Consider the following 12,505-nt stretch of genomic DNA (forward strand, 5'->3'; position numbering starts at 1 on the left):
CATGTGTGAACAATGACGACTTCAGTGTTCTAGTTAGTAGGGGTGATAGACGCCACTGAGTAAGCATATGTACTCTGTGGCCATCACATTCAAAATGACTGAGTAGAGCAATGAATCGGCATTAAATTTTGTGTTGAATTTGAACATTTCTCCATGGACACTATCCAGATGATTCAGAAGGCTGCAGCTATGGGCAACTCGTGATTGGCTGCTTCATCACAACAATGTACCCACTCATGCTTCACGTCTTGTACAGAGATTTTTGGCAAAACATCAAATCACCCAGGTGACTCAGCTCCCCAACAGCCCTAGTTCGGCGCCCTGCGATTTCTGGCTTGTCCCAAAACTGAAATCACCTTTGAAGGGAAAGAGATTTCAGACTGTCAGTGAAATTCAGGAAAATACAACAGGGCAGCTGATGGCAATTGGGAGAACTGTGTGAGGTCCCAAGGTGCCTACTTTGAAGGGCACTGAAGCATCATCGCCCTGTGTATAATGTTTCTTGTATCTTGTATCTTCTTCAATAAATGTTTCTATTTTTCACATTACATGGACGGATACCTTCTGTACAGACCTCATATGTAAAAGAGTTGAAATGGAGATACAATTATAAATGAAGAATTAATGAATAATTCTTCCTGGAATGAAAAGCTGAGTCCTGTGAAGATGTCAGGTTTTCTCAAGTTTATTGGTAAATGCAATATTAATTTGATAAAAAAAAGATAGTTCCAAAGCTCAGTAAGAAGACAGTGGAGAAGAAAGTGACGTGACAGGGTGTGGCAGCTTACTCTTCTGGTAGACACTGAAAGTGATTAGACACCAGAGACAGGAGTGTGTCAGGTGTCTGGGTTATAAGCAAGGCTCCGACTCTTGGGTGCTCTGTGACTCGAAGCCTCATTTCCCCAGCTGTATAGTGGAAACCATATTAAAACTGAAAACATAAGCTTGGTGAAGGTTCATTGAATTGATCCATGTAAAGTGCTTAGCTTGGCGTAATTATGATTCTCAGTATATGCTGGCTAATATTTTTATTATTAATATTAAAAAGTAAAAACTTGGTGACATAATGGAAAGAACAAAGGGATAAAATTCTAGATGTATCTCAAGTCTTAATGGATTGTTAAGAATGGATCATGAACCAATAAATTTTCAGTAAAAAATTGGCTATTTGAAAAGAAAAACATGTAATTGCCACCTCGTACTAATGGGGAAAGTAAATTCCAACTTGACTAAACACCAAAATGTAAAACAAGCAAACAAAATCATCAAATATTTGTAAGGACTGTAAATGAATATTTACTTCATTGGCAGATAGTGTTCTAAGCATCAAATTATTTTAAGAAATCCTAAGGAATATGTTAAAATCGTAAGCTGATCAACAAAATGGAAAAAAATAGGACTTACAATTCACAAGATTATATGAAAATTAATATATGAGACAATTTTTACTTTTTAGCCATCAAATAAATTCAATTAATTAAAATATTGAATTACTATTTTTACTTATAATTTAGTGATAAAAGTATTAAGTGCTTATTACAGTGAAATAAGGTTGTTACACATAGCTTGTAAATTGACTAAAAATTTCTGGAACGTAACTTGGCAATAGGTTAACAACCTTAAAATCATTCTTAACTGGGAATACGTACGTATGTGTATGGTAAGTGTTACCAAACCATTTTCTCAGGGTTTTAGGATAACAATTTTGTTTCTTATAATATTTTCTAGTTTCTAAATGTATTATGAAAAATATAAAATTCAAAATAAATAAAAAGTGTTTTTATTGGGAATAAAAGTTAACCAAGATTTTGAAGATCATAGCTTGAGTTCACTTTCCTTTTATTTTTTTCCTGCATCGCCCTCTGGTGTCCAAAATGTGGATAGCTTCTGATACCATAATTTGTACTTCATATGCAAGTTGTATTATTTATTTAACTGAGATAATTCATTCAAATTAATTATTTTATCTAATTTAAGTTTGTTATATAAATTAATTAGTTAAATTACATAAAGAAGTTTCTTTATACGTTTTAATTTTTTAAAAATGCCCATGTTCCATAGCAGGCCATTCTGGATTTAAGGTTTTGTTTTTGCTGATCACCTGCACAGTTTGAGCCCACAGTTTTGCACTATTTTTTTTAAATGCAAAAAAAGAGAGAAAAGATCATTAGAACATGTTCTAATGAATAATTTAGATATAGAACAATTTTTCAAAAACCAAGGAAATATAAATTATGTTCATTTTGCCCATTGAAGAATGTTTTATGACAAAGTACCCTAAAGTAATTCTGCCTTCAGAGGAGTTTAGAATCATGGGACAATTGTAACTGAATAAAAAATTTTAAAAACATTAAAAAAAATAAAAATAATAAATAAGTAAAAATAGAGCAATATGCAAAGAGGGAGACCTTTCCCAAAACTGAATCAACAATTCAATAAAGTAAAAATCTGAAGCCTGAAAAAAAAAAAGAATCCATGGATGAGGTGAAGGGGTGGAAATTAAAGGCATGCTGAGTAGTCAGATACATATTAAATGGGCCACTTTTCCTTCTCCGCAGTTCTAAGTGGAAGAATATTACCTTCAGGATTTTTTTTTTTAATCCTTAATGCTTTAGGGCAAAACTACTTGAGTCCACCTACCTTCTCAAAGGGAAACTTGGTTTTCCATGCAGGTGTGTTACCGGTGCCCTTCCTGGACAAGGTTGGTCTTTAGGAACTTGGGGCTTCTTTGACTTGTGGTACATATCAGGACAAAGCCAGCACTTTACTGTTCGTATCCCACAGGGCAGCAGAGCCACTCTCAGAAATATTTTGTGGAATGGTTTCTTATCCATCAGAGGACATTACAGCAGAAATAGATACTGTGTTTGTTACAGAGCAGGCGGGGGGTGGATCACGATAAATTATTTCATGAAGGATCCCCCATTTCTGTCTCTAGAGGTTCCCCCCCACGCACACACCTCTGCTAGGTTCGCAATGCCCGCCACCAAAGGAAAGATGTCTCTTAATGCCAGAGACTGGTGAAAAGGAAAGAAATTATTTATTTAAAAGTTACACAAACTTAGAGTAATGTCTTAATGTCTTCATTAAGCTACTAAAGTCCTCCAGAATACCCACAGATGCACAGTCCTTCCCTCTCCCTCTGCCCAGTCCGGGGTACCGTATCTCAGGAAAAGAAGTAGAAGTCCATGGTTCAGGCTCCCGGCCCCATCAGCTGTGTGGCTTCCGCAATCTCCAGTTAATCCAGAGCCATGTGGCACCTTCTCATGGCCCACCAGCAAGAGTCCTTTCTCCCCTTTTCTCCCCGGCAAAGTCTCTCCTGCTGCCTAAGCCACGTGGCAAAAAGAAGCACTCCAAAACCACATGGTCCTCTTCTTCTATGGCTGCCGCGCCTAGGTTTAAATCCCAGTGCCCATCTTCCTTTGCAGCCCCATTTCCGACTCCTCCTACAATTAGTTACACCTGCCAGCATCCCCATATTCTTCCAGCTTTACTGGGCTGCCATAGTAAGTCCGGGCAGGTGTGGCCCCATGGCATGGAGCCAATCATCTCCAAGCTCTCCCACAGGCCCTGTAACCAGAGGGAGTTGCTTCCCAGTCCCATCTTGGGTGGAATTTGCTCCCATCCCCCTGGCTCAAAGCATGGGGACAGCTATTTAACATATCTATGAAAACAGTTAAAGGTTATAGATATGTTAAATGACCATGCCAGGGCTTAGCTGCAAGCTGTTGCTACCCAAAACAGCTCTGAATGGCCCTGTTCCATGTGTCGCTTCCCCCCAGTTCAGACTAATCGGGGTGAGGACATCCTATATATATATTTCTAATATTTCCTGGACACCTTGAGTTCTGGACCCCATTACAAATCCCTTCTTGGGGCCCTCCTCTTGGTTGCACCCTGCTTCATTTACAAAGCCAAGTGTTTAAGTTAATTTATTTGCGATATTAACCATTTGTTTTGATCCTAGAGTATCTTTTAATTTCTGTGTACTTATGATATTTAACAGGACGGTTCTTTGAAATTTACTCTTCATGATTATCTCAGAGAATGTTTTAAACATTAAACTAATGTTTGAGGGACACTTGTATCATCTCATTAGTGAACTTTAATTGAAGCTCACTAAAGCAGATATTGTTTATTTGTCTGAATCTCATTCATCTAGGAATCCATTCTGATTTTGGTATTGAGTATACCAATGTTTATATTAAAATAATTTTTGAGTGATAAGAGTGGTCTCCTGTGTGCCAGACTTTATGTTAGGTCTTTTACATGCATCCCCATTTGACTATTTTAATACTGTCTATTGGAAAAGACAGTATTATGAATGTACAAGTGTAAACACATATTGCACAGCTAAAATACAGTTTCTACACAAATAAGTCTACAGCTTGATTATTGATTAACATTTTGTACCATCTTCTAATTTGTTTAAACTCCATGCATATACTCAGTAAACATGAATGGCATACACGTTATATGCCAAGTCTGAGGGTGCAGTGGTGGGAGGGCCCTTTTCTTTGACCACGTAGGCTTCTAATCTAGTCAGTCAAGATAGTATATAAAGAAATATGAAATTATAACTGTGATATGTTCAATAAAAAAGATAAATCTAGGCTTAGGAGAGCTTATGATGATGTGATTTGACCTAGTCAGGGAAGGTCATGAAAGCCTTTCACAAGGAAGCGAGGTCCGGTGAAGTGGGACACCCAGCTGTCCAGAGAGGCAGAGTGCGGGAGGCAGGAGGCACAGGATGTGGGAAGGGGGCACTGAAAGGACATCCACATGCTGGGGCAGAGTTACAAAGTCCCTCATGACTCTAACCAGGCGCTCACGTCACCCCACACACTTTCCTCTCTCACACGCTCACAGGGATTTTCCTCAGCAATTCTAGGAGAATTCAGCCTACATGGTTGAATATTGGGGGATCAGGAAAGGAATCAGTGTGATGTTAGCTTGAATTTCTGACTCTGCAGGGTTAGTTAAAAATACATTTTTATAAGACGTCTCTTCTTTTTTAAAAATATTTTATTCATTTATTTTTTTAGAGAGAGGAGAAGGGAGGGAGAGGGAGAGGAAGAGAAACATCAATGTGTGGTTGCCTCTTGAGCGCCCCCTATGGGGTACCTGGCCCACAACCCAGGCATGTGCCCTGGCTGGGAACCGAACCAGCGACCCCTTGGTTCACAGGCTGGTGCTCAATCCACTGAACCACACCAGCCAGGGCACGTATTTTCTTAATAGAAATAAAAGCAGAGCTTCTTATTTTTATTCACTATGTACTGTTTCAAAGTGCTATAGTGCTATGTTGTTAAACGTTTGCCCTATAGTTTTTAATATATATGTGGTTTGTATATTAAATATGTGGTTTATAAAATAAAATCTAGGCAAGTGTTACAAAGACTGCAATTTCAGTTCATGAAAATAAACCTGTTTTATTTTCTGTTTAAGAGCAGATGAATATCAGATGTCTAAAATATGTACTTATCTAATTTAGACTTTTAAAATTTATGATCCCTTTCCTTAGGAGAATTAAGATTTGCTCTAGGGACTTACACTTTGTAAGTTATTTCTTTCTCTGCATTATTTATGAGTTTTATTATGAATATAATTGTAGTATTTGCGATACACCACTGAGTCTGTATTTAATGAATTGAATTTACATTTAATCAGTTTGTGTTAAAGTGACTTAATGAGATGTTTCACTTTTCTGTGTTAAAAGCAGGTTAAGGCCAATCAGAAGACTCAGGTCAATATATTATTTAATGCTCATTTTCTGCTTACCATAATTTTGTCATGATTCATGGCTTAACTAAATCAGTTAAGCATAGTTCCTATAACCATAGCTAATAATTCTCTAAGGTTAGACATTTTGCTATTAATCCATTGGTAAACTTTTTTTTTTACTTTCTAACATGGAATTCTCACATTCCTTTATTTTCAGAACAGAACATGTAGATTAAGACTGTGTCTCATGATCAAAGAATGGGAAGTGATGAAATAGGCAGTGGGAATTAGATTTGGATAAGAAGATACTACGTTTTAAACATTCAAATTTACACAAAACAGTAAAATATATTGGAGCTTTGTTCCTATATATATCTATATATATCTATATCCTATATATCTATATATCTATATCCTATATCTATATATCTATGGATCTATATATCTATATCTATATCTATATCTATATATATCTATATATCTATATCTATATCTATATCTATATAGATATATATAGATATCTATATAGATCTATAGATATATATAATGTACCTGAAAGTAATGTTCAATGTAAAAGTAAGAAAGAACTCAAATTATTTATCTGTGCAGAACAGTTTTACTTGCTACTTAATCTTCACTCTCTCCAAAACATCTCCTTTCTTACTTCATCCTGATGACCTTGCCTGCATATTCACTGGGGAAAAAACGCACAGATAGTAACTGTCATCTTTTCAACACCAGATCTACGCCCCCCAGCACCGGTACTCAGGCCCCCTCTTCCTTCCTAGAACAGTGGGGCCCATACATGTTCCCTCCAGGGGTTGATTTTAGAGATGCCAGCTGCATTCCGTCCTTCCCCACCTTCACAAGTACTTTATTTTCCACCTCTTTCCTGTTTCCTGTATCTTTTTCTTTCTTTGTTCTTTAGTATCAATTTTCTCTTGCTTTAGTGACCCTTCATTTTAATTTGTTTTTTCACCCTCGCCCAAGGCCATGCTTATTGATCTTACAGAGAGGGGAAGGGAGGGAGAGAGATGAGAGAAACTTGATGTGAGAGAAACAGCAATTGGTTGCCTCTCCTATGCGCCCCAACCAAACCCACAACCTAGGTACGTGTCCTGACCAGGAATCAAACCTGTGACCTTTCAGTTTATGCAACATCGCTCCAAGCAACTGAACCATACCAGCCAGGATGAGACCATTCATTTTAAGGCAGCCTCTTTTTGACCCCAGGTTTACCTTTACAGGTACCACCCTGTTCTTCTCTGCTTCCCAGCCAAGGCGCATTGAAAGTGACCCTGGACACATGTTATCATTTCCCATTGCTCTTCAATGCATTCCGCTGGGTTCTGCCTGCGTAGATAGCGTGAATGAGCTTAGCGAGTCCTCATCTTTTCTGTCTCTGAACTGCAATGTCATCTTCTGGAGACTTTTTTGTCTTTTCTGCAATGTCATTTTCTGAGGACTTTTTTTCCTCTCTCATCAGCCAAGACAGTCCAAGTACCTTGCTTCTTTCTTGCCTCCATGGAAACTTTGACTTAGTTTTCTCCAGGATTCCTCCCCTACTTCACTTTTAATTCGCATGGTATTTGTGAAACCAAATATCTATGCTGAAGGATTTATTTTCAATTCTACCCAAGACTTCTTCTGAGCCTCATGCTTTACCTGTTCTGATTTCTTGATATCCCCATTTGCATGGCTCACTTATACTGAAAACTCCCCCTCACTAGAGCTCTGTGCTCCTCTCCCCTAGTCCTCTAGTCCTCAGAGTCCCTCCTCCAGTCCTCACCGTCCAGTTGCCCAGGTCGAACCAGGGAGTCATCAGGACACCCCTCGCTTCCTCAACCGCGTACCCAGCCCACCACCACATCCTGTTGACTCTTCCTCCAAAATAGACCCGGAATCCCTTCTTTTCGGACCATTTGTAGAAATAACAAAGCCAATTGATATGTTCTGCTTGGTTACCACAACAGCCTTTAATTATTTCCTCTCCTTTAAATTTTGCTCACCTTAAATCCATTTCCCAAAGAATTGCTAAGGTGGTCTCTTAAAATTATAGATTATGTTATTTTGAATTTAGCTTAAAATCTTTCTGTGACTTTCTGTTAGACAAAGAATATAATCCCAATTCTTCAGCATGTCCATTAGACCTTGCGTGATCTTGTCCCTTCCTCCTTCCCTGAGCCATTTTATATCATTTGTCTTCATATGTGACTGAATTAAACTATTTTTTATGTTTCCCTAAAAGCTCTCCCACCCTCCAATATCAGGGCCTTTTTGTATGTTGTTCTATTTGCCTGGAATGTTCTTCTTCCATAGTCTTCAATGAAGCATTTCTCTGGGATCTCAGGAAAGGCCATTTTCAGGAAAATTTCCCCTGTGCTCACCATTAAGATTACAACTCATGCCCCTGATATTGTATCCTAGAGCAAAATATTATTTCTTTTTTTGAAATAATCATAATTTGCTAATATATTGAGAGGCAGTGCGGGAATAGTTAGAATCTCAGTCTCTTCTGCCTCAGCGCTAGTCTGAATTCTGACTGTCATTTATTTGCTATGTGACTCTGGACAAATTATTTAATTTCTCTATGCTTAAGTGTCTTCATGGATAATAACAACACTAATCTTGTAGGGCATTCACCAAAAGGGATGGTTAATATTTATAGAGTACACAGTAAATGCAGCTCATAGGAAATGCCATGTGTTTACATGCATATAAACAGCCATATGTGTACATGCATGTCCAGCTTACATAATGTCTAAAGGCACAAAACTATCACCTGCTATAATTCTTGACATATATCAGACTGCTAGTTGCTTAGTGAACTAAGGAAAAGTGTGGTGCACCTTATAATTACACTGCAGTGATCTTCAGAGGAAAAAATGATGCATTATATTTATAAGAATATATAATTGCTTATAAAATTTGTGTTTTGGCTTGTGATTCATGTATTAAAATCATTTAATTATATGTTTTTGATCTGAGAATATCTCCAGGCTTTACCTGGCAAGCCCTCTATCTTCTAGCAAGAATGATTTTATTATTTTTGATTTGAAGATGTGACCGTCCAAACTCCAGGATCCCAAGGGACTCACACAAACAGCAAAGTTATTAAATGATAAGATCCTATGCATTCAGTATTCTGCATCTTACTGCAGTACTCTTGTTCTTACCTTTTTGGAAATATCCAATAAACTGTGTGAATATATTTTATGAGATTGGTGAAATTGCTTTGGTGATCATTCTGAAATTTCCAGTTTGGTGCAAGGAGGAAGTTCATGCTCTCTTCTCGTAAGCCTCGTTGTTGGTCAGGGACATAGCATTTACCAACAGCAACCCTCTGCAGGGATCTCTTGCACTTGGATTGCCTCCCAGATTCCACTGAGTTCTATGTAGAACCTCCAGAGTGGTATTTCCAAAAAGCCATGAGGTGTCCTTGACACTTTCAAATTGCTTTCTTGTTTTAACCCTCATAGGAAGACTCTACACTCAAATTTTAAAATTATTAAACTTCTCTTCCTTTAATTCAGTGTACTATTTGTCCACCCAGCTTTTCCTTATGAGGGGCAAGTAAAATACTCAGTTTCTCCTTGAATCCTGCACAGCCATCACCATATCATTTCTGGATTATTAATATATTGTATTTATTCATTTTTGTCTGAATGCTCATAAAATTTGAGAGCTGGAAGGGACTGTATAGCGCAAATCCCAAATTTAAAATCAGGGAAAATGGGCTGCAGGAGGTAAGTGACAGGCTCAGAGTTACACTGTGAGTTGGGGGCTTAGGTGAAAACCTCTATTTGGTTCTTAGTGCACTTTTGTTACCAGTCTTTTCTGTATTTTTTTAAAGAGAAAGCAATGCATTGGGATTGAGAAGTGTAAATAGTACATTCAACAAAAATTACATGGTTGATTTTAATGTTCATTTCTATATTTACTGTTTTATCTTTTGCAGTTTAACAGCAATGCCCAGGATGTAAGCTGTTTTCAGCACCTTGTACAAGCAAATGTAAGAAATAAGAAAGTACTGAAAGATGCCGTGAATAATATCACAGCAAAAGGAATCACAGATTACAAGAAGGGCTTTAGCTTTGCTTTTGAACAGCTGCTCAATGTAAGTATCGGTACCACCCCCTTTTCCTTTTGTTACTGAATTGCAGTAACTTAATTTCATCATCCTGATAGTCGGTGCTATCTAGGGTTAGATAACAGCACTGTTTTTCATTGTTCAGAAGGCAGATGTGTCCAGGCAATAGAAATCTCTGAATTATATTTATTTCTAAATCAAAATTCAAGAGGCATATTTTCCTTTCCTTTCAAATCTTTTTTCTATCGTATTTTCAAAATATGTTCAAATACATATAGTAATAATTTAATTTTGCATAAGCACCTAACACTTAGTTGGCATATTTAGAATATCATTTCTTTTTTCTTATCTAAATTACCACAGTATTTGTCTGCAGCCTTGTGCTTTTAATCATCAGATGGTTGCTGAAAACATCTAGTTGGGGTATTTCAATTGTCCCTAAATGTACCGAATGGTGCAAATGGAAGACAGTAAGTTGAATAGGAATGTAGGGCCCAGGGCAGGATTTCCTTCCTCAGGGAACATTCCCTTGAACAGATCGCCCACCCATATCTCTAGTTAGACCGCTGGACTCTGGCATGCCTCCTGCCCAGTGCACAATAGGGCAGGCATCGCACTCCGAACTGTATCATCAAATGTCCGCACCATCTTTTTCATTTCATACTATTTAAGAGCAGGAGCCGTCATTCAGTTTTGTATCTCTGAGAGACAGTATCTTCACTCTGGGTGAGAGCGTGGACCCTAAGGGCTCTGCACCTGGGTTTCTTCGCTGGAGGTCACCGTGGTGTGTTCATCAGAGGGTTGTGAACATGGTTGGTCACAGAATCCGACACCCAGCAAACCTCACGTGTATGCAAGCTGTTGGGCTGATGCTGGAGTCAAGATCATTATTACTATAACTAACGACTAGCACGTGGCTGGCGCAGCATCAGCAGACAATTCCTATTGTATTTGCCGAATCACTGAATAAGCCCTTACATGTGGCCTTTTCTGTAAATTTGAATTTGTTGTTCCCTGAGTGAATCTTCTAAACAGGTTTTGAAATGTCTGATTAGTTGGTTCACTCATTTGTTCATTCAGCCAATATTTGTTAAGTGTCTCACAATTTCCTGTCCCGGTGCTAGAGCTGGAATTGGAGACATAATCAAGACCACTGCTCCTAAGGAGTTCTAGAATACACTAAGTCATCATCCCTAGTACAATGCGGTAGGGCCCTTATGGGGCGTTTAGAGTGTATTACTGGGGCAGTGTGGAGGAGGGATTCAGCTTACCCAAAGGAGTTCAGGCAAATGTGGCATTTCCATGAGAACAGGATTTTGAGGAATGAGTAGAATCTAAGAGGGTATTTGAGAGACGGCAAATCAATTCACATAAAAAGAACTACATGGACAAAGGCACAGAAGCAGGCCAGACCGTGTGGAACATTGTCAGAATTGCAGGCAGTTTGGCTTGGCAGGGACATAGCAATACAGGAGCACTGATGGAGATGTAAAGGTTTTCAAGGGAAGTTATCATTCATAAAATGCATGCTTGTTAAATGATTTATGTTCATTAATAAAAACGTGGAAACTTAAAACTTTGAAATTCAAATATAATTGACTTATATTTAGATAGATTCTTTCTGTAGGAAAAAGAATATAAGTTTTTAAAATAAAAATTATTTTCTCTTGAGTCAATAATTGAGTTTTCTAGACCTTGGCAGTTTTTTTTTCTCAGTATCATTAATTTGCTTCACTTCCTTCCCTTTCATTCATGTTTCCGTTGTGAAATGCTAAGGTGTCTCCATTTAATGTACTATTCCAGGGGCAGTCTCATTAGAGACCACGTGAACTCCCAGATTCATTAGTAGTTCCTGATCAAATATAGTTTTGCTCCTATTGGCCTCTCGTACTGCCTTTACCACCATTGTAAATAATTTTTTATATGTTTCTGTTATTCCTAATGTAAATCTCCATGTTCCGCTTTTCACACATGTATTACTTTTGTATTACTTATGTATTACCTTTGTATTACTTATGTATTACTTCTCTTCATTTTAAAATAATTTTCCCAAATGTCATGGCCTGCCTTATTCAAAGTTCGAGCATATTTTGTTCTCTCTTTCAAAGACATCCACTCGTCTCAGTACCACCCAGTGCCGTTACCTGCTTTTTGTATGTCCTTGCAAGGTTTTCCTTTAAGGTCACTGAGGCAAGTATCAGATAGAATTAGACATATTATTTATCCCATAGCAAACCTTAAATTATGATTTAAGTTATTCTTCAGGTAGCGGTTCATGAAATTTTACCAAATATTTGAGAAGCAGAAAATTTTGATTGAGTGTATATATGATAGATGCTGCCCTTTTCACTGGCCACGCAGAGATACAACAAAGCAGCTTATGAAATAGCATATTAAAGTAAATTAACAACTTGAATTACAATTTTATTGGAATAGTCAAGTTCTTTCTTTTACTTAATTTGTCACAAGCCAGTAAGGTGTAACTATTGTGCCTCTGTGATTCTTTGGATAATTAATTGCAGATCCACTGGAAAGTCACTGTAAGGCACTTTGCTTTATCAAAAGTCCTGAGAAGGCTACTCCTGGGACAAATGTTGAAAACAAAACATTTTATTTCCATTTGTGCATTTTTCTCTCCTGGGAAAGGTCTTTATTATTTTATTTATACAAAATTCAAATGGTCAGCAGGAC

General features: G+C 37.6%; 1 protein-coding gene across 7 annotated transcripts in view; it reads left to right on the top strand.

The window, feature by feature from the left end:
* Positions 1-12,505, top strand: part of CACNA2D1 (calcium voltage-gated channel auxiliary subunit alpha2delta 1) — a 457,573-nt gene that overhangs the window by 358,026 nt on the left and 87,042 nt on the right. For all 7 annotated transcript variants that reach the window (XM_053926392.2, XM_053926394.2, XM_053926393.2 and 4 more), the window contains exon 11: positions 9,683-9,841. In XM_053926392.2, coding sequence (XP_053782367.1) covers positions 9,683-9,841 — 159 coding nt within the window. The remainder of the gene's footprint in view (positions 1-9,682; positions 9,842-12,505) is intronic.

The sequence above is a fragment of the Desmodus rotundus genome, chromosome 6, assembly GCF_022682495.2.
Source record: "Desmodus rotundus isolate HL8 chromosome 6, HLdesRot8A.1, whole genome shotgun sequence".
Taxonomy (NCBI): Eukaryota; Metazoa; Chordata; class Mammalia; order Chiroptera; family Phyllostomidae; genus Desmodus; species Desmodus rotundus.